This window comes from Geotrypetes seraphini, chromosome 4 (genome assembly GCF_902459505.1).
Source record: "Geotrypetes seraphini chromosome 4, aGeoSer1.1, whole genome shotgun sequence".
Taxonomy (NCBI): Eukaryota; Metazoa; Chordata; class Amphibia; order Gymnophiona; family Dermophiidae; genus Geotrypetes; species Geotrypetes seraphini.
The window spans coordinates 34,400,808-34,426,907 of NC_047087.1; the positions used below are offsets into that span (position 1 = coordinate 34,400,808).

The 26,100-nt window shown below is 42.0% G+C and overlaps 1 protein-coding gene across 5 annotated transcripts; it reads left to right on the forward strand.

Moving 5' to 3' along the window:
* The first annotated feature begins 315 nt into the window (after positions 1-315).
* On the forward strand, positions 316-25,707 carry LOC117360086. 5 transcript variants are annotated; one of them, XM_033943734.1, is made up of 3 exons: positions 316-570; positions 19,858-20,120; positions 24,099-25,707. In XM_033943734.1, exon 3 carries the CDS (start codon positions 24,103-24,105, stop codon positions 25,084-25,086), a length of 984 nt encoding a protein of 327 aa, XP_033799625.1. In that variant the 5' UTR covers positions 316-570; positions 19,858-20,120; positions 24,099-24,102; the 3' UTR covers positions 25,087-25,707. The 5 variants fall into 5 exon arrangements, with proteins under 5 accessions (XP_033799625.1, XP_033799626.1, XP_033799624.1 ...); XM_033943735.1 differs by having other exon boundaries at positions 316-527; XM_033943736.1 differs by lacking the exon at positions 316-570 and adding an exon at positions 16,626-16,734.
* The last annotated feature ends 393 nt before the right edge of the window (positions 25,708-26,100 follow it).

Below are 26,100 nucleotides of genomic sequence, written 5' to 3' on the forward strand. Positions count from 1 at the left end.
TGTTTGTTATTTATGGATGTTTGTAATGTTTATTGTATTGTGACAGGGAGAGTCCTGTCATGCTGGAAGCAACTCTGCAGTGCTCTAAAACTATCCCTAAATCTGCTCCTAGAAGCAGACCAGTTAGGAAAACTGCCCTGTAGAATTTATCCCCAGTGAAAGGCAGCCCAAAAGTGACCCGATTATACTTGCCTAGTTCTAGTGTAGGGAATGCTAAAGGCAAAGAATTATGAGTACCAGCAGGCACCTGGCCGGTGATAGCAAAGCCCACAAAGGGATTAGCTCCTGCGATCAGTTCTGCTGGGGGCAGGGCTAGGCAGCAGGGAAGCTATCCAGGCTCATTAGCAAAGCACCAGAGAACCACAGGTGTTTCTAGAGACAATCAGCCCAATGCTAGAGAAAATGGTGTGGTCTCTATGCCAGGGAAGCAGCCACAAACTTACAGCATACCTGAAACTTTGGAGAGAAGCAGACCTGTGTAAGCCCGGATTCAGAAGGCAGAGACCGGCTCTTCCCAAAGCAAACAGGTAGAAAACCTCAGAACTGAAGCCTCTAATCATTCTTCAAAAGGTACTGAATATGATGTGCAAATGCCAGAAGAAATGTTAGTAAATGATATTGAAATGCAGCCTGAGGAATTAGGCATGTGTGAAGGCATGGTCATAGAGGAAAGTTTGAGGGAAGTAAAAGCTATTTCTGATAATGTGGTGTTGCCTCACAAAACAAAGTAACAAAAGAATCAAGAATCACTGCTTCTGATTTAACTAAGGGTAACAGAAGAGGTAAGAATCACTGCTTCTCAATTTGCATAATCACAGGAGAACTGTGGGGGAACCTGTCCAAGTAGTGCAAGCAGGTTGCAGGTTCCAGAACTTGAAATTGAAAAGTTATTTTTTTATGATTTGAAAACTGGCAGAGCACAGCTTGGTAAAGGCACCTTTTTTTATCCCATTAATTGTTGGGATTGATTGGGTAGGGGATCTAAACAACCCAGACCTGTTAAGGGTAGGAAGAATCACATGTTCAGGGTGAGAAAGCTAATTACACCCTGAGAATTGCTCCAGAGGCAAGTTTTTGGAAGTTGCCAGATTTTCTTGAACTGTAAAGAGAATAAGCATGATGGGCTAACAGGCTGTTTAGCCACCAATGAGAGTATTTGTGTGTTTTGAATTGCACTACCATTACAAAAAGCCAGAAAATAAAGACATGATAAATTCACACTAAACACCTTTGCTGGACCTTTTTATTTGATATAGACACCCCTCCATGCCTCATTCAACCGCTCGGCTGAGACTTGGATGACCCAGGTCAGGACTCTGGCTAACTTTACAATGTCTCATTTTAACCTCTTTGCAACCCAGATATAAACCTTAAAACCAGAAAAAAGTTTTGTATGTAACACCACACAAAATACTGAGACATAAAAAAGGTTAAAAGTCACAAATCATAAAGATAAAATCAAGCAATATGGCACTTAGGGGCAAATTCTATAAAGGACGCTTACAAGTTAGGCGTTATTTAGACATCCAGAGCACAAAGCTCAGTGCAATTCTATTATGCATAGATGCACAAGAAGAGAATCGCGCTCAGAGATGTCCAACGAATTTAAGCGCATCTATATAGTTAGGCATCCTTTATAGAATCGTCCTGTAGGCATCGCATAGACGTCCTGCAGCTAAACTTATCTTTGGTAAGAGTAAATCTGATCACGTAACCCCACTGCTCTGCCAATTGCATTGGCTTCCAGTGTATCTCAGAATTCAATTTAAGTGCATTTGTATTGCATTTAAGATACTATTTGGTATTTTTGCCACTTTGATTCCCCTCTTTTTATGCCTTGTAAACTCTTTCTCTTCTCTCTTCCCATATTTTTTAAACTTTGTAAACCGTGTCGAGCTCCACTTCAGTGGAGAAGATGCGGTATATAAACCTAAGGCTTAGTTTAGTTTAGTTTTAGACTGGAATGTTCATAGATCTCATCTTGCCAGAAGTTCTCAAAAATTAAAACTTACATTTCCCTCTCTCAGTGGTAAAAACAGAACCTTTAAGAGATTTAGTTATTCTTTTGCTTTTAAATTAACCGAATTCTGGAATGCTTTACCGCTTACATTAAGAAGTTTAGGTTCTTTTGCTTTATTCCAGAAAGTTCTGAAAACATTTTTGTTTGCTAAACATTTTGGAAATTAACTATTTCAGTCTACTTTTTCTTGTCAAATTTATGTATTTTGTTTTACATTATTGTAAACCGAGTCGAGCTCCTCTTGGTTGATGACTCGGTCTATAAAACTAAGTTTTAATTTAGTTTAGTTTTAGCAATATGTCGTCATTAGAATGACAATGTTATAGAAACATGATGGCAGATAAAGACCAAATGGCCCATCTATGGCCCAAAGTCTGCCCATCCACAGTAACCATTATCTCTTTCTCCCTCTGAGAAATCCCACTTGCCTATCCCAGGCCCTTTTGAATTCAGACACAATCTCTGTCTCTACCACCTCTTCCGAGAAACTGTTCTACACATCTACCACCCTTTCTGAAAAAAAATATTTCCTTAGATCACTCTGGAGCCTATCACCTCTTAACTTCATCCTATGCCCTCTATTTGTAGAGTTTTCTTTCTCATTATGTAGGTATTTAAACATCTCTGTCATATCAACTCCTCTCCTGCCTTTCCTCCAAAATATACAGATTGAGATCTTTAAGTCTGTCCCCATACGCCTTATGATGAAGACCACATACCATTTTAGTAGCCTTTCTCTGGACCGACTCCATCCTTTTTATATCTTTTTGAAGGTGTGAAATGTGCTGTTTTTACATTAAAATTGTATGCAGTAAAATGGCACCACTATTATTTATATCCTAAGTGGTATTTGCATTTAGCTAGTTAATCATATTTCCCTTCTGTCTCAGTGGGCTCAAACTCTTATCTAGTGTACCTGGGATAATTAGGAGTTTGAACCCACAACCTCAGGGTTCTAAGGCTGTAGCTCTAACCATTGCTCCATACACTAAGCTTATATCCCCTTGATTCATAAGCAGTCATTTCTCTAAGATTAATATTACACATGTACCTCAACACTTGTCCAATTCCTCTGCTGTTTTCCAAATAAACTCTTTTGGCCTCTGTGTTCCTCAATCAAAGCACATGAAGAAAAAAATAAAAAATAAAATAATACTGTGTGTGTATATATATATACACACACAGTATTATTTGGTTTGGTGCTGTTCAATATGTTTGTGAGTGACATTGCTGAAGGGTTAGAAGGAAAAGTGTGCCTTTTTGCAGATGATACCAAGATTTGGAACAGAGTAGACACTGAAGAGGGAGTGGAAAATATGAAAAAGGATCTGCAAAAGTTAGAGGGATGGTCTAATGTCTGGCATCTAAAATTCAATGCAAAGAAATGCAGAGTAATGCATTTGGGGATTAATAATAGGAAGGAACCGTATATGCTGGGAGGAGAGAAGCTGATATGCACGGACGGGGAGAGGGACCTTGGGGTGATAGTGTCCGAAGATCTAAAGGCGAAAAAACAGTGTGACAAGGCAGTGGCTGCTGCCAGAAGGATGCTGGGCTGTATAAAGAGAGGCGTAGTCAGTAGAAGGAAGAAGGTGTTGATACCCCTGTACAGGTCATTGGTGAGGCCCCACTTGGAGTATTGTGTTCAGTTTTGGAGACCGTATCTGGCGAAAGACGTAAGAAGACTTGAGGCGGTCCAGAGGAGGGCGACGAAAATGATAGGAGGCTTGCGCCAGAAGATGTATGAGGAGAGACTGGAAGCCCTGAATATGTATACCCTAGAGGAAAGGAGAGACAGGGGAGATATGATTCAGATATGATACAGATATGATATATATGTATATATATATATATATATATATATATATATATATATATATATATATATATACTAGCTGATGCCCCGGCGTTGCACGGGTATTTAATTATAGCAATAACACTGTAAATGGATTCAAATAAAGATACTTTATAGTGGTGAATGAAATTATTTTTTTACAGCTTAATAAAAAGTACAATATTCAAATTATAATGTGAAATATTTGACAAAATGAATACAATACAACTAACGCAAAACGTGACTATAAACAACATTTTTAGTTTCACCTCCAGGAGCAAGAACATATAAATTGTTGGGTAAACCCACCCTTGAGCAAGCAACATAGAGTTGTGGGCCGAGAGACCCCCAGAACATATCACCCCAGGTAGTGAGGGATCTGCATACCAAGTTTCGTTCAAATTGGTCAAGACGTTTTTGAATTACTGTGAGAATGGCAGCTTTTTACATTTTTTCCATTGACATGAATGGGTGAAATCTGATTTTCTGTTTGTAGCTCCGCCCACGTGTGCAGGTGGGCCGCGAGACCCCCAGAACATATCATCCCAGGTAGTGAGGGATCTGCATACCAAGTTTTGTTCAAATCGGTCAAGCCGTTTTTGTGTGATCGCAGCACATACACACACATACACACATACATACCTCCGATTTTATACCAGTGGTGCCTCACACAACGAACTTAATTCGTTCCAGGAGCAAGTTTGTTATGCGAAAAGTTCGTTATGTGAAACGTTTTCCCATAACAATACATGTTAAAAAAAATAATTCGTTCTGCAGCATAAAATATGCTAAGATGACATAAAAAAAGATAAATTTGTCAAAATGGTGAAAATGGTGGTCTTGCTGAGGCCAAACTCTTTGACGAGGTCACACTGTTTTACCCCACATTCACTCCTTCTAATTATTTCCCGTTTCATTTCAACAGAAATCACCTTCCTGCTTTTTTTAGAAGCCATGATATATAAAAAATATTGAGTTTATCTTAAAAGGACGACTGTATACAGTGAGAGAGGGCAGTTAAGCGCAGTGACTAACGACTGCCTGCAGTGCCTGCGCGGAAGGATGCAATACATCGGCAGCTCGGGCGACTTCGTTGTGTGAAACGAAGTTCGTTGTGTGAAACGAAGTTCGTTGTGTGAAACGAAGTTCGTTGTGTGAAGTTCGTTGTGTGAAACGAAGTTCATTGTGTGAAACGAAGTTCATTGTGTGAATCAAGACATGAAGTTCGTTGTGTGCAGCGTTCGTTGTGCGAGGCGTTCGTTATGCGAGGCACCACTGTATATAGATATATATATATATACTAACTAGTCTTTAAGCCCGTTACATTAACGGGTGCTAGAATAGAGTGTCTGTCTGTCTGTCTGTGGTTCTTTATCTCTCTCCTTGGCCGCTGTCTGTGTCCTTCTGTCTCCCCCCTTCCCCCCCCCAAGCAAAGCTGTCTGCCCCAGCACACACCTCCCACCCAAAGCAGCCCCTTTTCCCTCTCCCTATCTCTCCATGGCCCCTTCTGTCTCCTCCCAGCACACCCCTCCCCCAAAGCAGCCCCCTTTCCTTCTCCCTGTCTCTCCATGGCCCCTTCTGTCTTCCCCCGAAAGTAAAACTGTCTATCCCCAGCACACCTCCCCCCCAAAGCAGCCCCCTTTCCTTCTCCCTGTCTCTCCATGGCCCCTTCTGTCTTCCCCCCAGAGTAAAACTGTCTATCCCCAGCACACCTCCCCCCCAAAGCAACCCCCTTTCCCTCTCCCTGTCTCTCCATGGCCCCTTGTCTTCCCCCCAGAATAAAACTGTCTATTCCCAGCACACCTCCCCCCCAAAGCAGCCGTCTTTCCCTCTCCCTCTGGCCTCCTGAATTAATCCCCCTGCTTATCCTCCCTCCATCCCGGCGTCTTCTGACCTGCTTCTCTTCAAAGCAGGCCGTGATCGTGGTGGCCGGCCCCAGCGAACTTCGCAGGCTGCTCTCCAACCCGGAAGCACGCTCCCCCCCGACGCAATCCCGTGTGTCAGAGGGAACGTGCCACAGAGGCCGGAAAGCGGCTCGCGAGGCCCGGCAAAGCCAGCCACGATCGCAGGCTGCCCCAAAGAGGAGGATCAGTGGCAGCGGCAGTGACAGCAGCGGTGAGCGAGAGTGGGAGGTATGGTCCAGCTTGCTTCGGGTTGGTGAGGGCGGGAGGAGGGGAGTGGTCAGAGTGATCATTGGCCGGGTTCTAAAATGGAACACGGCCACGGATCACACACCACGGCTGCAGTAATCACGCTTTTTTAAAAGCGCATGCGCCACTAACCTTTTATTATATAGGATATATATATCATATATATATATCATACTAAACCTCATTCCCAAAGTTTAAGAAAGTAAGAAGAGAAACCCTACTCACAGGGCCTGTTTTACAAAGCCGCGCTAGCAGCTGCAGTGCAGTAACGGCCCCAAAGCCCATAGAGATTTAAAGGGCTATGGGGCAGTTGTAGCGCGACTTTGTAAAACAGGCCCACAGTGGCTATGGCTCAGAGCAAGTGGGCGATGGTGCGACCGCATCTGGAGTACTGCGTTCAATACTGGTCACCGTACCTTAGGAAGGATATGGCGATACTTGAGAGGGTCCAAAGAAGAGCAACAAAAATGATACAGGGCATGGAAAACCTTTCGTATGCTGAGAGACTGGAGAAGCTGGGGCTCTTTTCCCTGGAAAAGCAGAGACATAGAGGGGATATGATAGAAACTTACAAGATCATGAAGGGTATGGAGAAGGTAGAGAGGGACAGATTCTTCAGACTGGCAGGGGCAACAAAGACTAGAGGGCACTCGGAAAAATTGAAGGGAGACAGATTCAGAACAAATGCTAGGAAGTTCTTCTTCACTCAGAGGATGGTGGACACCTGGAATGCACTTCCAGAAGAGGTGGTAGAGCAGAGTACGATTTTGGATTTCAAAATGGGATTGGACGAGTTCCTGAAGGAAAAGGGGATTGAAGGGTACAATTAGAGGGTTACTATACAGTACAAAATACTCTAGAGTAATAGATCGCTTATAGGTATTTGGCCTGGGGGGCCGCCACGGGAGCGGACTGCTGGGTGTGATAGACCTATGATCTGACTCAGCAGATGCGATGCTTATGTTCTTATCATTGTGACATCATCAATATGCATCTAGATGGCAGATTGTCACTTAAAAAAATAGGAATATGTGCTGGCGTACCTGACCATACTAGGGATTTGAACCCACCACCTTAGGAAGGTGTGCCTTTAACCACAGAGCCACAGGAGCTTTCTGTTAGTTAGGGGTTCCTGCCATGTGAGATGATACCTTAGGACAGGGGTGCGCAACACGTCGATCGCGATCTACCGGTCGATCACAAAGGCAACGCGAGTCGATTGCAGAGAGACCACACAATGTAAAAATTTTGCCGCTGCCACCTGACAGCTCTATTCAATCATCCCTCACTGCAGCTGCAACTCCAGGTAAGAAGGGCCAGGAGCGTGCAGTACGTCGCCAGCCACAAGCCTTCCTTCCCAACATCAATTCTGACATCAGAGAGAAGGTTCCAGGCCAGCCAATCATTGCTTGGCTGGCCCAGACCTTCTCTCTGACATCAGAATTGACATCGGGGGGAAGGCTTGTGGGCTGGTGGCGTGCAATCGCTGCATGCGCCTAGCCCTTCCTTGCCCAGAGTTGCAGCGAGGGGTGATTGAATAGAGCTGTCTAGTGGCAGCAGGGGGGGGGGGGGGAGGCAGACTTTGGCGTAATTTGGCTGTGGGGGGAGGGAGGAAGGGGATGGGACAAAGGCTGGAATGCAGTGAGGGGGAGGGGCACGAACTCAGGACATAGAAGGAAGGGAGGGGGCATGAACATGAGACACAAGGGAAGGAGAAAGGGAGCACTAATTTGGGACATAGTTGGGAGGGAGGGAATAGAAAGGGACAATTGAGCCTGAGTGTGTGAGTGAGAGGGAAAGAGATGGTGCATATTGGGAAAGGAAGAGGAAAATTGGGCATTTAGAGAGAAAGAAAGAGAGAAGTGAGGTAGAGATGGATGGGGAATAGAAGGATGAGAGAGATACATGTTGGATATGGTGGTGGAGAGGGAACAGAGGGATAGATTGAAGGGGATACAAGGGGAAGGAATGTTGAGCATAGTGATGGAGGGAGAGATGTGGCATTGTGTTGGAGAGGGGCGACAGAAGGAGAAATGGGCATGAGGCTGGTGAGCAGTGGTGAAAAATGCTGCACGTGATCTGCGGGATGAGAGAGGAAGAAAAGTTGGACTCCTGGAAGGATAGAGAGAGATGTTGGCTGGGGAATGGAACGAGGTCTGGAGGAGAGGAAGCATGCAGGAGGCAGAAAGAAAGAAATATTGGATGCAAAGTCAGAAGGAAGTGCAACCAGAGACTCACGAAATCACCAAACAACAAAGGTAGGAAAAATGATTTTATTTTCAATTTAGTGATCAAAATGTGTCGGTTTTGAGAATTTATATCTGCTATCTATATTTTGTACTATATGTTTTTTTCTATAGTTGTTACTGAGGTGACATTGTATATTTTAAAGTCATCTGCCTTGACCTCTGAAAAAAAAACCCCGAATATAAATAATTAACATTTTCTCTGTGTACAGTGTGCTTTGTGGTTTTTTTTTATTTTTATGGTTGGTAGATCATTTTGACTTGGTCATTTTAAAAGTAGCTTGCAAGCCAAAAAAGTGTGGGCACCCTGCTTTACGAGATCATAGCCATCTCAGGGTAAAAATAAGTTTCCCTCTGAACCCTGGAAATGACAGAGTGCAAATGTAAATGGCAAAATCCACAACCCATACTCTCTTATGAGACCAAAAAGAAGTAGTTAGGGTACTGGCGGGGGGAAGGAGATTATAGCGATTTGAACCCATGACCTGAAGAAAATAGAAGAAGTGCCTTTAACCACTAAGCCACAGGAGCTTCTGTTTAGGTAGGGGTTCCTATTAACAAGCACAACTCATGACAAAAATATATTTATATTGCTTACTTAAAAAGCTTCTCTGTTTGAGTAAAGAGTGCTGCAATGAGCTAATTTTTGAAAGGAGCTGCATTAAGCAAGCAAGGCATGAAAAATATATATATATTCCATAGAAAACTTCATTTCCACAAGGTTAAAAACAGAAAAAAGAGATACAGACCTCACCACAGCTTCTAGTTCAGAGCAAATGGACGTCTCCAGTTGCAGAATGGTGACCTCATTGTGAGATCATCAAGGTACACTTAGCAAGTAGAATGCCAAAATGAAAATATGAATATGTTTTGGGGGAGCTGACCATACTTGGGATTCAAACCCATGAACTTTGGACAATGAAAATAGTGCTCTAAACCACTGAGCTAGAATTGCTTTCTAATGTGATATCTGAGGAGATCATACCTAAGGAGATCCCTAAGGTATCATATCACAGGGCAGGAAGCACCATCTAAACAGATGTTTATCTGGCTCAGTGGGTAAAGGCACCGTTCCCATCTTTCATGGCTTTGAATCCCAAGTATGGTCAGCTCCCCAATAGAGGTCTGAACGGGGATTGCGGGGGTCCCGCGGGAATCCCTCCATAACCCACGGGACTCCCACGGGGACCCCCTCTAGCCAACTGGACTCCCACGGGGATGGAAGGCTTTGGAAGCAGGGTTCGTCCATATAATATAATGAACACGTCAGCCTTAGTAAAAGAGGGGTTTATAAGTTAATTACCTGAACAGAAAACAAAAAATGGGTTCCACCAAAGAGATTCCACAAGGAAAACAGCAAAAGAAACTGTGGAATTGATGATCCTGTCAGAAGTAATTGCTGCTTTTTATGGGGACGGGAGGGGATGGAGGTAATTCCTTGCAGAGAGATGGGTGGGGACGGAGAGGATCCTGATGGGGACGGGTGGGGACGGAGAGGATCCTGGTGGGGACGGGCGGGGATGGGTGGGATTTCTGTCCCCGCGCAACTCTCTACTCCCCAAGCACACGTTCCTATTGTATTAGTCAAAATTATAAATACTCTAAGCCTACAAAAAGTTTTCTTTAATACAGTGGAACCTTGGTTTACGAGCATAATTCATTCCAGAAGCACAGGACATGCCGGTGCCAGTGCTTGAAGATCTGCCTTCTTCTATGTGCTGGGCCTTGAGCATCTGCGTATGCTCAAGGCCTTTGAGTTCCCGTTCTCTCCGAGATTCTCAGAGATGTGAAACTAAATCTTTTTAAATATTTAAGTATTTATATTTTTTTAAATCTCTATAAATTGGTATAAAGAATAATTGACAAAGCATTTGCACTTTTGAGGTATAAATAGGGAAAATACAGCACGAAGCACGGTGCATTTAAACTGCTTGAAAGAATTTAAAAATAATTTAAATAGTATGAGAAGATGAGGAAAATACCATATAAAGCTCACCACTATGAAAGATATTTGATGTAGTAGAGTGGTGGGACTGATGTATTAAAGAAAACGTTTTTGTAGGTTTAGAGGATTTATAATTTTGAGTTTATCTTGGACTCTGAGCAGAAGAACTGAACCTATTTTTATTAGTGGTATTCTACCTTCCATCAAGGTGTACCTTGATGATCTCACAATGAAGTCACCATTGTGTAGCTGGAGACGTCCATTTGCAATGAACTACAAGCCATGCTGAGGTCTGTATCTCTTTTCTGTTTTTAACCTTTTAGAAATGAAATTATCTATGCAATATATATATTATTTTCATGTGTTTTGCTTGCTTAATGCAGCTCTTTCAAGAATTAGCTCATTGCAGCAATCTATAGTCAGAAAAAAGGGTAGCTCTTTAGCAAGAAATGTAAAGCTATCTTTTTCATGTGCTCTGCTTCAGCTAATGGATCTTTTCCTATAATTAGCAAATACCATTGCTGTTTTCCCACAAAAATAGAAGGTTTTGCATGCAATATCTTTGTATTCATGTACTCTGTTTATGTGATACATTATTAAATGCAAAAATAAAAACCTATTTAGTGAAACATATTGGAGACATCCAAAGCCCATCTAAGTCCTATCCACTTAACTCACGTCTATCGATTATCCAAACCACGCTCAAATGTAGACCTGTTTTACAATGCCTATAAGACCTAGTTTTACAATTGTTACATAGCTCGCTAGCTCACACTGTGGCACATCGGTTAGACCTTCAGCCTTTTACCCTGACATTGCTGGTTTGAATTCCACTCATTCCCTGTGACAGAAGAGAAATGAAAAAATATAAAGATTAAAAAAATAAATTATAGTGGTGCCAGCATTTTACAGCATACAATTTTAATGAAAACCAACATAAAATCGCCATTCTAATAATGTCATAATAATGAAATGTGGCATTAGAGACATTCTTCTGGACATCTAACTTCCGCCTAAAATGTAATTCTCTAAAGGACGTGTAACTTTTGTAGAATCGCGCCTACGGGGATGTCCAAACCACGCCTAACTTTAGACGCACTATATATAATTGGGGCCTACATGCCAGTTTATGTATATCTAAAATCCAAATAGTGCTTTTAAAATAAGCACTTGCCTCTAGATTCCTAGATTCTATATATGGTGTCCAATATTGAGCACCGATCCAAGATGTAATCCCAACTAAACAGGTTAATGAGGCAATTAGGTCCAGATTCTATAAATGGCACCTAAGTATGCCTACCTTGTAGGTGCTACTCCATGCGGTTTGCAATCAACCACTAGGTGCTGTTTATAAAATCATATATAGCAGTGCCTAAGCAGACTTAAGAATCACTAGGCACTTACTGGGCCAAATTTACTAGCACCTAACTCAGACGCCTAGTGACAGCTAAGTCAACCATGTCTACTTTTCAGATAGGCATCATTAGGTGTTGGAGGGCACCTCAACTTAGGCTTTACTAGGTGCCACTCTGAGTTCCACGTGGAATTCTGAATTCTTCTTTTTTTTTTTTTTTTAATTATCAGTTAACTTCAATGATGCGGTTGATTACCATTCCATTTAAGCTAATTAAAACCATTTGGGTTGCACGTGGATTTTAGTTAAATGTCACTAGGCATCCGCAATTAGGGCACCATTTATAGAATCTGGCCCTTAGTGCCCATAATCAGTACCTGTTTGGATTTAGGCACATTTCTTGCTACATGCTGTCCTATAACTTTATATGCCCATATCCTATGGCACATAATGCAAGAGGGAGTGTGGGCATGGAAAGTGCATGGGCGGGTCAGAGGTTCTCCTAAAACTTGTTCACAGTGTTATACAATACTAGGACTGTGTGCCCAAATCGGGCGCCAGGAATTGCATCTTTCAGTGCCTATTATAGAACAGCACTTTTTTTTTTAGCACCATTTACTGAATCTAGTCCCTCTTATGTAATGCCCTGGATAATCTTATTAGTTTTCTATAAGATCACTGCACGGAAACCTATCTTCAGTGAATCAAATTTTGCTATTAATGCGGCACATGGTAACAGAAATGCTCATTTACATTTTCCCTTTAAGTTGTTTTGATTTGTCTCTCAAGACGCCAGAAAACGCACCGGTAATTTGCATCGCTGTCGTGGGAACAGAGAGAGAGATGGCAAGTGAATTCAAATCAAACATGTAATAATTAACATTTTTTTAAATGAATGTTGGGACAAAGCTACAAACACTGTTTTCTCTGTATTTTCAGTAAACATATCTGTAGAGGTTAACGACTAACATGTAAATGTCATTTCTGGTAAGCTCAGCGTGGGTCTGTCAAATTTCAATGAAGAGGACACAATGCTATGTAGCTCTGCTGCCAATCTGAGTTTGCAGTAAAACTGTCAGTCAACAGATGGTAGCATTTGTTAAATGTAGAAAATTTCATTACCACCAAAAATACCAGCCCCCTTGTCAGAACATGATGAAGAGTCCCTGCCAAAATATGGATCCTTTCCTTGGATGGAACATTTGCTGTTAGCTGCAAGTCACATATTTTATGCCATGCCTATCTTGCCTTTTACCTGGTGTAAATTGAATGCATTGCACATTTTTTCCTACCAATCAAGTCCTCGATAATGGATTGCGCTCACCGTGGTACATAGTTGCTTGTGAACAATGCAGAAAGCTAAACATTAACTTCTGGATGGATGGTATCCCAGGGATCTGAGCTATTTGCTTCTATCAACATTTCACTTTGGTTGGACTCTCGATGAGCTAAAAATACTGAGGAAATAGAGCCGTTAATACCCCTTTAGTATGTTGACGGGAATGGGCTCATCGAATGCCAGCTTTTGCTTTATGACATACTTGTGCATTGTTAATGTTTTCTTACAATGTTAGCTAATGGGCACTGATTTGCTCCTCGCTGCATCCATCAATGATGGCAGACTGTTGTTGCCTGCTTGTTTTTCTCAAAGGAGGGATAAAGGCAAAAGCCTCACTGTTAAAAAAAGCAAAAGTGGCATTAGAAATAAAGAAGAATAAACAAAACCAAAAGAAATCTTTTACCTGCGTGATCCATATCAAATCAGCATGTGCTGAAATCCACTGAGGGGAACGCAGAAAAGGACTGTGTAACAGGCACAAATAGATCAAAGGAAGGCTTTTCATTTCAAAAAGCCTGGTGCATTTTTTTTTTTTTTGTCCTGGTAGATCCGAATCCCAGAGCCGAACAGTCAAGTTCTAAATATTGGAACAAATGGTATAGAGCAGGGGTGTCAAAGTCCCTCCTCGAGGGCCGCAATCCAATCGGGTTTTCAGGATTTCCCCAATGAATATGCATGAGATCTATTAGCATACAATGAAAGCCATGCATGCAAATAGATCTCATGCATATTCATTGGGGAAATCCTGAAAACCCGACTGGATTGCGGCCCTCGAGGAGGGACTTTGACACCCCTGGTATAGTGTCTTCTAGCCAGCATTGTCCTGGGAGTAGGATAATAGAAAACCAGCACTCCCTGGACTGGAGTTCCACCGAAAGCACAGTACAATGGCATCATCGACCCATGAAGACAGAAGATCAAGTAGTACTTGAAACTCATGGAGTCCAATAGAAAGGCAAGCCTGTTTTACAGTTCGTGAATGAGGGTTCTACATACGAGTAGGTATTTCCATGTGGAGCTGAGCAGACTTACCACAAGAACAGCAGTGTGTATGAAAAACACATGGGCCTGATCCAGCACAGCGCTGGGAAGATGAGTGTTTATCATAAAAGCATTAGTAACATTATATACTGGCACACAATGTAATGTAATGTAATTTATTTCTTATATACCGCTCCATCCGTTAGGTTCTAAGCGGTTTACAGAAAATATACATTAAGATTAGAAATAAGAAAGGTACTTGAAAAATTCCCTTACTGTCCCGAAGGCTCACAATCTAACTAAAGTACCTGGAGGGTAATAGAGAAGTGAAAAGTAGAGTTAGAGGAAAAATAAAAATAAAATAAACATTTTAACAAGACAGCAATGATCTAAATACTTTGGAAGGTAGAAGAGAGGAGAGAAAGGAATAGAAGCAGAAGGGGGAGCCGATGAACAGTAGAATTCTGGAGAAATTTAAATGATAGAAATGATAAGATTAAAGATAAATCATAAGCTGGAAAGAAAAATAAAATAAAACTTTGTCTTCAATCCACGGTTTCAGCGTCAGTGATGAAGTGGAGCAAGTAAGTTTAGGAGGAGCGATTGACGTTTCCAGAAAGGGCTTCTTCAGGGAAGAGACTTGGCAGACAGTCCCAGGATGCCTATGTCTCCTCCCCTGCGATGTTCTCCCATCCATGCAGTCCAATTACGTTAGCGGAAAACGATTTTATGGTCGCACCCGACACAGCTGTTTTAGGAGTTTAGAGTAGGGCTCCCAGCGCATGTGGATGGAAATTTATTGAAATATTTGAAAAGTATTTATTACTGAAGGTAGGAATACTTGGAGGAGGGGGTTTTTATGCTGATGAGGTAACTCTAATAGTAGCCTGAATGTTTATAAAATTAGCCGCAGGCACGAGTCTGAGACTTTTTCTTCCCCTTTACAAAATTCCTAAAGCATAGTAGTGGCTTTTTGAGTTTTAAGTCCACAGTGCGTTGTTGAGCCTTAGGATGAGGTTTAAAACTATGCTATTGTAAAGGAGTTAAAAGTGAAATCTCTTTTTTTGAGAACAGGATTTGCACTAAGGGTATTTGAGGGGTTTTTTTTTCAAGCAGTGGCTTCCCCCATGTCTTTTTCAATAACAGAGAATGGACTTTTCCTCCAGGAAATTATCCAAACCTTTCTTAAAACTAGCTAAACTATCTGCTCTTACCACAACCTCTGGCAATGCGTTCCAGAAGATCTTAACTATTCTCTGAGTGAAAATATATATATCCTTCTTCCGGAACTCCCACCCCCCCTTGCTGGACCACCCTGCCTCGGGAGTTTTGTGGGGTTTTTTAACGTGTCCCAATTGGCTGGTTAGACAGCGGTAGGACGCCTACCGCCGCCTACAATCGGGACGTCGTTTATAGAATTTGCTCCTCAAAGTGGAGTTTAAAAAAAATACTTGTTTTTATTAATCCAGCAAAATTAATCGTATCATGCTACAGAGCCAATCCTGTGCAGAAAGAGCACACGGAGAGAGAAGAACTCCACCCTGTCAGTCCCCTGTTCTGTTTATGTGCCTTCTCTTAACTTGTATGGTGTATTTCCCTCTCACATGGCCCAATTTACCATAATCTTCCCTAGATTCAACACTTCAAAAATCTCTATCATTTTTATAGAGATCTAATGACAGTAAGTACAGAAAATAGACTGGAAAGCATAGAGTTGCATTCAATAAATTGCATCAATGATCCTGTTTTGATCTGAAGAGCTGAATGTATTTCCAGCTCAAATATATAACTGCTAAATGTAATATGTTCTGTGTAATCAGTGTCTTTAACTGCATATTGCTTTGTCAGATTTGTAATTTGGAAAGGCAATTTATAAGTTCTTTAATTAAATTAAATATTATATTATGGAGTTGACAATCAAATGATTTGTTCAGGTAGCTTCAGGGAGATAAACATCCTGTTTCCAAAATGCAATAAATCTTAATCCTGTCTATATGTATTCTGTAAAACCCTGGCTACCATGGCCCAGGCTAAGCCTCTTGGCACCTCTTATGATTCCTAAGGGTTCCTGTGAGAGATAAGAGAGAAGGAGAGTATTATAGCTATGCTGAATTCATTAACTCATCTTCTAGTGCCCAGTTATTTAGTGGTTCTATAAAGTTCCATGCTAGGCTAACCTCTCCTTGTCAGCTCTTCTTTCTGGTTTCCTGTTATTTGTCAGCCTCTAAATTTACTAACCTCCTTTTTCTATGTTCTTAGTTAAGCAGGTACAGTTTGGAAAATAATTCATGAAAAGTTGGGCATGTCCAAGGTTAGTGCAAGATGGGTTCCAAGAACTCTGATGCCATGTCAGAAGGCCACGAGGCTCCAGTGCTGTCAGGAGAACTTGGAGATGGTGACTGGAGATGAGATTTGGGTCTATCACAGAGATCTTGAGTCCAAAATGGAGTCGATGCAATGGAAGCACAAGTCATCCCCCACCCCAAAAAAGTTAAAGACAGAAAAATCTGCAGGCAATGGTCTTCTGGGATGATGAAGGACTTTTGCTTCTGGAGTTCATGCCACACAAGACAACTATAACCGGGGAGAGCTACGCCAACACAATGAGCGCTTTGTGGGAGAAAAGATGAGGAAAGCTCACAGCATGCGTGCTGCTTCTTCACAACAATGCACTGGTGCAAATGTTGTCATAATCACAGGCTGCCATCCAAGAATGTGGGTTTCAGCAGATGAACCATCCACCCTACAGTCCTGACCTGGCTCCTTCAGATTATTTCCTTTTCCGAGTTTTGAAGAAATCTCTCTGTGAACAGCAATTTTCAAGTGAAGAAGACTTCAAGAAAGCTGTGACGTCCTGCTTTGAAGGTCAAATAGAAGAATTCTTTCCAAAGAGGTTAAAGTCATTGCAGGAAAAGTGGATGAAATATATGGAGCTATCAGGGGACTATATTGAAAACTAAAACAAAAATTTTGAAAACTCTTTCCTAGTGAGATAGATAAATTATTGAATGTCCCTCGTATTTCTCTTTTGTTTGCTATCACCTCAGCCAAATTTTCTTTCAATCCATCCCATCCTTCTTCCTCTTACATGTGTGTAGAATATTTCATTTGTTAAAATGTACATGCCAAAATATCACACCAAAATGTCCAATATGGTTTACAACCCATATTCATAACCAAAATTAAGCCAACATAATTACACAAAATAAAACAGAGAAACATGATGGCAGATAAAGGCCAAATGGCCCATCCAGTCTGCCCATCCATAGCATCCACTATCTCTTCCAAGTTTCCAAGTTTATTATATAATTTGATTAATCGCCTATTACAATTTCTAGGCGATGTACAGTTTTTAAATAATCAAATACAGGTAACAAATCAAAAATCATGTCAAATTAAAATCACTAATATGAACATTCCTATACATAGTTTATCCTATACATATATCAAAACAAAGGGAAAATTATTAATATATTACAATCAATATTTAGTTTAAATATGTTTAGGGAAAAAACAGTAGGAGGGGAAACAAATATAATTTGTCGTAAAATATAAGATAAAAAGAGACAGAATCACTAAAAGCATCTATAAAAAGAAAACTCTTAAGTTTGGTCTTGAATTTCTCCAAATTCTTTTCCTCTCTAATAAATAATGGGAGGTCATTCCAAGACTGGGGAGCGGTTATTGCGAAGATAGTGTGACGCCTCGTATTGATAACTTTTAACGAAGGAATGGCCAACAAGTGTCGGTCTTGTGATCTCAACTGTCTAGAGGTAATATAAGGAATTAGGACTCTAGAAATAAAAGCAGGGGTTTTAAATAATAATGATTTGAAAGTAAGCAAGCATAGTTTGAATAAAATACGGTGTGCAACTGGGAGCCAATGTGCCTTTTTAAGTAATGGGGAGACGTGATCAAATTTTTTGGCTTTATAGATAATTTTAATAGATCCCACATGCCTGTCCCATGCTTTCTTGAATTCAGACACAGTCTTTGTCTCCCATATACCCCGCATATAAAACTGTTTAGCCCTCACTAACAGAAGAACATCTTTCAATAGCTTATGAAACATGTATACGATGTGTGGCCTAGTGGTTAGAGCTGCTGCCTCAACACCCTGAGATTGTGGGTTTAATCGCTGCCTGCTCCTTGTGACTCTGGGCAAGTCACTTAACTCACCAATGCCCCAGGTACTACTATTAGGTTGTGAACAGGACAGATAGGGAAAATATCCAAGAGTACCTGATTACACTTCTCCCTCCATATTCGCTGTGATAGGAGATTAACAGAACCCCGAATACAAAAAAAACCGCAAATAACTTTTTCATATGTTATTCGCTGTTTTCTATTAAAAACTATCATGAATATGGTAAAACCGCGAATAACATGGTGGGAGACCTGGCCTGTTCCTGAAGGAGGGGCAAAACACGGTGAAGAAACAGCTGGGAATCGGCGATTTCTCTATGCAAGCTGATGTAATTTGGTGGGAGAAGCTAGAAAGCTAAAAAAAAACGTGAATAATCAAAATCACGAATGCTGAAAACGCAAATACGGAGGGAGAAGTGCGCTATTCAATGTATCATAAACCGCTTTGGGTGAATCTCTTCATGAAAAGGCAGTAAATAAATCCCAATAAATCATAGAGGCTGATAAAACATTCCAAATTAACACAGAAACAAAAGTATAATATTGGCAAACTATATGAAAGTTTATTTCCCTCAGCTCTAAATAACATGGTGGATCAAGTACCAACTGCATCAGTCCCACTTAAAAGGGAAAAAAAAATCCTTGCCAGCTCTATGCATAAATTTTAGCTTGAAATATTAGTATTAGGTACCCTTAATAGAAGGGGGAAAGGTATTCTGGAGGTGGGCCAAAAGTTATCCAGATCCTTAGTGATATTCCACAGATTTTCCTGGCCCAAGATATCCAGATATGTTGTCTGGATATATCATAAGCTGCGATATCCAGTGGGACCAGGATATCCACATTTCTATATTCTGAGACAAATGCGGAACTGACTGAAAGAATCCAGGGAATTTTCTAGTAAAGCTTCTTTGGCATAAAGGCAAATCATCTGCTTTTCTTTACACAGCCCCTGCTCTGCTTAATGTCGGCCCTGATCGTACTTAATTTAAAAAAAACAAACTGCCCAAAATGAATTTCTCCTCACATTTCTAATTTCAGTTGTAGGGCTCCTTTTACTAAGGTGCGTTAGGGCCTCAGCGTACAGGATAGCGCGTGCTAAATTGCCACACGCGCCAGACCTTAACGCCAGCATTGAGCCGGCGTTATTCTAGAAGTGTACTGCGCGGTTTAGCGCGCGGTAATTTCATTCGTGCGCTAAAAAACGCTAGCGCACCTTAGTAAAAGGAGCCCTTAATGTTCCCCCATTTGCACTTTTCTCGGATATTTCTACTTGTGACCAAAGGTATCAATTCGCAAATGTCTAGGCACTGGAAAAAGACATCCCTGACTGCTGACAGAAGTGTGCACCTCTGATTTATACGCTGCATCTGTTCTGTAAACACACAATTACCAAAGAAACCCAAACTTAGCTTCATTACTGTTGGAGCCAAGCTGTTTGTCAAAAGATAGATGCAGCTTCATGAAGCAGTGCGTCCACAAGCTTGTCCCATAAACCATTTTTATATACTTTCCAAACATACCAGTTGCCAGCTTTCTTACAAGATAGTTACCAAGGTGTTTGGGGGCCAAATTAGTTTCTTGGATATGTTTGCCTAAGGATGTACTAGGGTTTTAGCTAAAAATAAAACTCTTTAGGTCATAAGTGTTAAGCATTTTTTTTCTCCATAGACACGACCTAGGATTTAAAAAAAAACAATAACCCTTTAGCACTTCTAGCCCTTTGCAGCTCTGTGGTTTAAGGATTCAGAAAGAGCAACAGATCCTTTGCCCGTGACCCAAATGGTGTTTGTGCTCTCAGGTCTCTGTTTTCCTTATTTTGACTCCTTTTTCTCTGAACAGAGTCTCAGCCATAGCCCCAGTTTTGAAAGGAAACAACGTAACCTGACACTGCGAAACATAATCCTTTCTACAACCCTTAAAGCAGATGGCGAAAACTGAACTACCTCATCTGAATGTTCATAATAGGCTGACATGAATCTCCTTCCAGTGTAAACCTGCATCGAATTTGGGGCCTTACGGGAGGAAGGGAGGGGCATCCAAGTACGAACCTTTCAAATATGTGGGAAAGGAAGTACAGTAAAGATCCACTCCTGGTGCTTCAGGTGAGTCAAATGTCTGTCCGGCAAGTGCCAGTTGCATCAAAACTCGATCTTTCTTGTCATGGAGGACAGAGCTGCAAGAATTTCACGTTTAGCACAGAGTCATTATTTCAAGAGACAGGATGTGCTTTCCTCTCTTCCTAACCACGGCAATCTGTGGTTTTACAGAATAAACACACAAGCCAAGGCAGGTCAGTAATTACGGGAATATTGTTAGTCTGGTTGTTGCATTTAATGATGTTGTCACCTAGGGAACACCAGCAGATGTATGAGAATGAATGAAAGCAGGCTCTACATTAGGGCTGATTTTGTTGGTTACTGCCAAAATATTTTGTTAGAATCAGGAAGCAGAGGGCCTGAGAAATTTGTGAAGGTATAGAAAACATTACAGAGTTCAAAATAGGGTTGCGAGGATACAGCATGTTTCCGCACTTTGTTATATATTCCGTTTGCAGATTTTGTATTTTTTGTTTTTGCGGAGTTTTGGTTTATTTTGGCTTTTTTGCTTCTGTTTCTGAGTACTTTAGATTCCTTCTTGGTTTCTGCCCTTCATCCTTGCTCTCTCCTGAGTAATCTTGAAAAGGACTTGGGTGTACTGGTGGACACAACAATGAAATCATCAGCGCAATGTGCAGCGGCCTCAAAGAAAGCTAACAGAATGCTGGGCATCATTAAGAAGGGAATTACAACCAGGACGAAGAAAGTCATCATGCCACTGTATCGTGCAATGGTGCGCCCGCATCTGGAGTACTGCGTCCAATATTGGTCGCCGTACCTCAAGAAAGACATGGCGATACTTGAGAAGGTCCAGAGAAGAGCTACGAAAATGATAATTGGTATGGAGGACTGTTCATACACTGATAGGCTGGACAAGCTGGGGCTCTTCTCCTTGGAAAAGAGGAGGCTTAGGGGTGACATGATAGAAACTTTCAAGATCATGAAGGGCATGGAGAAGATAGACAAGGATAGATTCTTCAAACTACGGGGGACCACAAACACAAGAGGGCACTCGGAGAAACTGGAAGGGGACAAGTTTAGAACCAATGCCAGGAGGTTCTTCTTCACGCAGAGGGTTGTGGACACATGGAACGCACTCTCGGAGGAAGTGGTCGGGCAGAGTACGCTACGGGGATTCAAAGAAGGATTGGATGGATTCCTGAAGGAGGATTGAGGGATACAGAAAGGGGTAGATATCAGTATGGAAAGAGTATAGATAAAAGCAAGGGGGCTATAGGGCTAAATCATGATAACCTGACAGGTCATGGATCTGATGGGCCGCCGCGGGTGCGGACTGCTGGGCGCGATGGACCTTTGGTCTGACCCAGTGGAGGCAAATTCTTATGTTCTTATGCTCTTATATTTGAAGAAATGTTAATGGATCGCTGGTGGGCTTCCCAAACTCTAGTGTTGTCAAGTTAGTGAACTGGCACAAGATCTCCCCAGGTCCAATGAGGAGACTGGGATGTCGAGAAAGACAGCTGACTGATTTTTCCATACAGAACTGCGTGTCCTTTCCATTGCTGTTCTTTGTAGCCCTCATCTCCTTGCCCTGGTCCAACAGGCTACATTCTCGGGAATCTGCAGCACCAATTGGATGATTCTAGGGATTCTTCTAGAACACCTTCTTTGACAGTTGATCTAAGCAGAAGCAACAGTCCTATAAGTACCTTCCATTGGATGACGAGGGTCAATCTTCATGGAAAAGGTTTAAAACAAAAGTCAACAGCCTCAGGGGGCATTGCTGAAAACAGCCACGGGTAAAAATACACTTGCAAAAGTAGCCAGTAGCGCACAGAGCCTTGAAAATGAAAGTAAAAACTGGCGCGAAATGGTCAGGACTTAAAAACAAGAAACAGGGTAATCATGTAAATCCGGGGTAATCACGGTAAATCCGGGTCTCCAAAAAGAAGTACCTAAATGGGCCACCGCGTGTGCGGATCGCCGGACTAGATGGACCTCGGTCTGATCCGGTGAGGGCGTTTCTTATGTTCTTATGTTCTTATGTACTCAAGTCGAGGTGGCAGTAACGACACTAAACAAACATGGATATAACTTGGTAAAAAAAAAACTAAGCAAGCTTAAAAATCACTGATTAAAATAAAGACTTGATCATTGGTTGAAAAGACGCCTCCCTTGCCTTCTGTTAGATTGTATATATCTCTAGGCAAGGTGTTCTTTCTTCCAGAATACTATCCACCAAATACTTTGGTGCCAATTGGTTTATGCACAGTAAACTAACAACAATTTATTTTGAATCCTATATTCTACTTTTAGCCAGTATAGCTTTACGTAGTATATTGACACATGTTCATACCTCCCCACTTTAAAAAGTGCTCTGATGATTGAATTTTGAGCGACCTGTTGCACACATATCACAGTTGCAGGTACACCCAACAAGACAAGGTTACAATAGTCCAGACCAGACAATGCTACAGTCTGTAAAATAAATTTGAAATTACTTCCTGAGCGGTATGATCTAAGATTATTTAATAAGCGTAGTTTGAAAAATATCTTCCTTACTATAGCCTGAACATGTTCCCTGATTCTATAAATGGTGCCTAATTCATAGGCGTCATTAAGCACGATTGTCAATCATCCATTAGGTGCCATTTATAGAATCGTGCACTGCCATTTAGGCCAGGGTTTTCATGATCTAAAAGAGTGTGCCTAAGTCAATCCGTACTCAAAACCTTCCTTGAATCCACAAAATCCACCCCTAACCAGGTCTACTTGCTGGTAGGCGCATTGGTGTAGACGCCTACCAAGTTGGTGCATCTACCAGCTAATTATAATTATTTTCTAATGGCACCTTCAATTATCAGTACTGATTAAGCCAATTAAGAAAAGCACCCTGACAACGCCTCCTCCCCCACCCAAATAAATGGCAGGAGGGATGCCCACTCCCTCCTGCCACCAGACGCTCCCACCTTCCCTGCACGAATATGGCAGAGGGATGCACAATCCCTGCTGCCATCAGCACCCCATGCCGAACCACCCCAACTTAGATATAGCAAGAGGGATGCCAACTCCCTCCTGCCACCAGACGCCTCCCCCACGCCTGCTGTCCACCACCGCTAACATCAAACTAATCCCCCATTGGACCCCCCTCCAGGAAGTCCCTGATTGGCTCAGATACCTCAGGCCCCTCCCAAGGGAGGAGCCTAAGGCACCTGAGCCAATCAGGGCCTTAGGCCTCTCCCCATACATCACATGATGCATCGGGGCAGGACCTAAGGCACTGATTGCATCGCTGGAGCCCAGAGGAGCAGGAGGTACTGATCCCAACTTTCAAGTACTGGGGCGGGGGTGTATCGGGGGGCCGGGCCACAGCAGGAGGGAGTTGGCATCCCTCCTGCTATGTGTGGGGGGTTCCAATGGGGGGGATTAGTTTGATGTCAGCTGGAAGGTGGTGGGCATCTGGTGGCAGGAGGGAGTTGGCAACCCTCCTGCCATATCTAAGTTGGGGGGGTTCGGTGGAGGGTGCCAATGGCAGGAGGGAGTGGGCATCCTCCTGCCATATTCACGCAGAGGAGGTGGGAGCATCTGGTGGCTGGAGGAAGTGGGCATTCCTTCTGCCAATTTTGGGGGGTTGGTGGGAGTGGGCACTGTCAGGAGGGCGGGAGGCATTTTTTTCTTTTACTGTCAAGATATTTTGCATGTGTAATACACTCAAAATATCAGTGCCATTTTTTTAAAAAATGAAAAAAAAAACCCCGGCAGAAGCCCTGACAGCAGTGACAGGAGGCTGCTTCTCCTGTCGCTACTATCAGGGCTGCCCAGACTCAATCACTCAATGAGTGACTTGAGTCGGGAGTTTGCATGCAAATGATTTGCACCTCCGTGCAAATCATTTGCATGCAAAAAAGATAGTGAACCGAGGGGAACATCTAGGGGCGTGGGAAGATGGCGGATTGAGGCTGAGTGTGATTTGAGGTTGAGAAGCTGCTGAGTTGTCCTGATTCTTCGTTTTTCTTTCAACAGCGTTATGCCTCACACCAAGCGTAAAGGGACAGTGAAGGCGAATCCGACTTTAACGCCTTCACAGATGTCATCCCCAATCCAACAGTCCCTCGATCGCTACACAGTTAAACTGTTGAACCAAACACCAGTTGGTCTTCCTGCAGGCGAGTTGGAGGAGGGAGCCTCCACCGCATTGGGACTGGACGCATCGTTGTCCCCACCGGCAAATCTTCCTCCACCATGCCCGGCTGGTGAACAGGGAGAGATGACGCTCCTGGGCCTAGATGAAGACACCAAGCTCGAGAGCCATGAAGGCGGAGTCTCACCCGTAGAGCCAAAAGATCACTGTCAGGGCTCTATTGAACCACCAACCATGGGAAGCACTGTGGTAACCCTTGATACTGTCTGGAAGGCAATTCAAAACCTGACAGATTTGGTCTTCAAATTGACCCAAGAGACAACACTACTCGTGAGTAAGGTGGACAACTTATCTAAGTCTTTGGAAGTGAATAAACAGGAAACTTTGGCTCATTTTGTACAAGCAGATAAAGATGTTGCAGGTCTGAAAACTAATCGAAGGCTAAACTTGAGACTTCTTAATTTTCCTAGAATGACTGAGATGGCACCGGTTGATTTGCTTAGAAAATACTTTGTGAAAATTTTGGATTTTTCCTCTACAAATATACCTCCTTTAAACAAGGTGTATTATTTACCATATTCCTCAAAAAAAGAAGTACCAGCTTCTCTCTCTCAGGAAAAGGAGAACCATGGTCAAATTAAGGAAAAACGAGATTTGATTCAGGACTTGTCAGCCATATTGGAAGAATCATTGATGGATGTTACAGAGAGATCTACACTTCTAGTTTCATTTGTTTTTGAAAATGATTTAAATTTGGTAATGAAACATTTTTTTTTTTTTGAAAATCACAGTCATTATTCTTGGGACAAAAGATCTGGATATATCCAGATGTTACAAAGGCTACTCAGGATAAAAGAAAAATGTTTCTAGCTATGCAGGAGGAGGTTAGATCTTTGGGGGCCTCATTTCTTCTAATGTACCCTTGCAAATGCGTAGTGAAATACCTTGGGTTAAAATACGTATTTTTTAAATTTCAACATTTGATGGCGTTTATAGACTTGAAAAAGATCACAAGGGGAGTAGAATCAGCTAAAGTATGATGTAATAATAAGTGTTCAACAGTTCTCATTTATTAGCCTTACTCCATATTATATTTCTTTTCTCTTCTCTCTCTTGATTTGTTATACGCCCCCTATTTTCAATTTGTGGTCTAAGGAGGGTTAGATATAATATTTTTTTATATTCATTGATGGAAACTTTCCTGGATTTCATTTTTATCCGTGTTTCTGTTTCAAGAGTGAATCTTATTAAAAATCGGCCAGAAATTGGCCAATAGCAATTGAATCGCTATCTTTAGTGAATCTGGGCCTAAGGCCCTCTTTAACTAAGCTGCGGTAGAGGTTTCTACCATAGCCCGGAGTGCTAAGTGCTCTGACGCATTCTATGCGTGTCAAAGCAGCGTTGGAGCATTTAGCGCTCTGGGCTGCGGTAGAAACCTCTACCATTGTTTAATTCACATGCCATCTAACCTCAAGGGGAGAACTTAAATACATTTGGACAATTACTCAAGTATGTATAGTGCAATAATTAAAAAGTAATAAAATAAATAAATAAATAGAAAATCACAGAAATCTGTGCCCACACCTGTATTTTGCTCAAGGGTCTAATAGGACATTCTGCTGGCATTGTGGGAAAGGAAGACCACCAGCCAGGATCATTTCCCAGACCCTAAGAATGCATCTGCTCGTACAGTTACAAATTGCAAGGATCATAAAGCCTGGTAGACATCCAGTGCACAGAAACAGCAGTATCCCACATCAAAAAGGAATAAAACAGATTCCATTATAAAATGTGCATTTAAAATGTTGCATAGCAGAGAAACCTCTGTGAATCAAGCTCAATTGCTATTCCATTCAGAGGCCACGTGAGGTCTTCCAGCACACT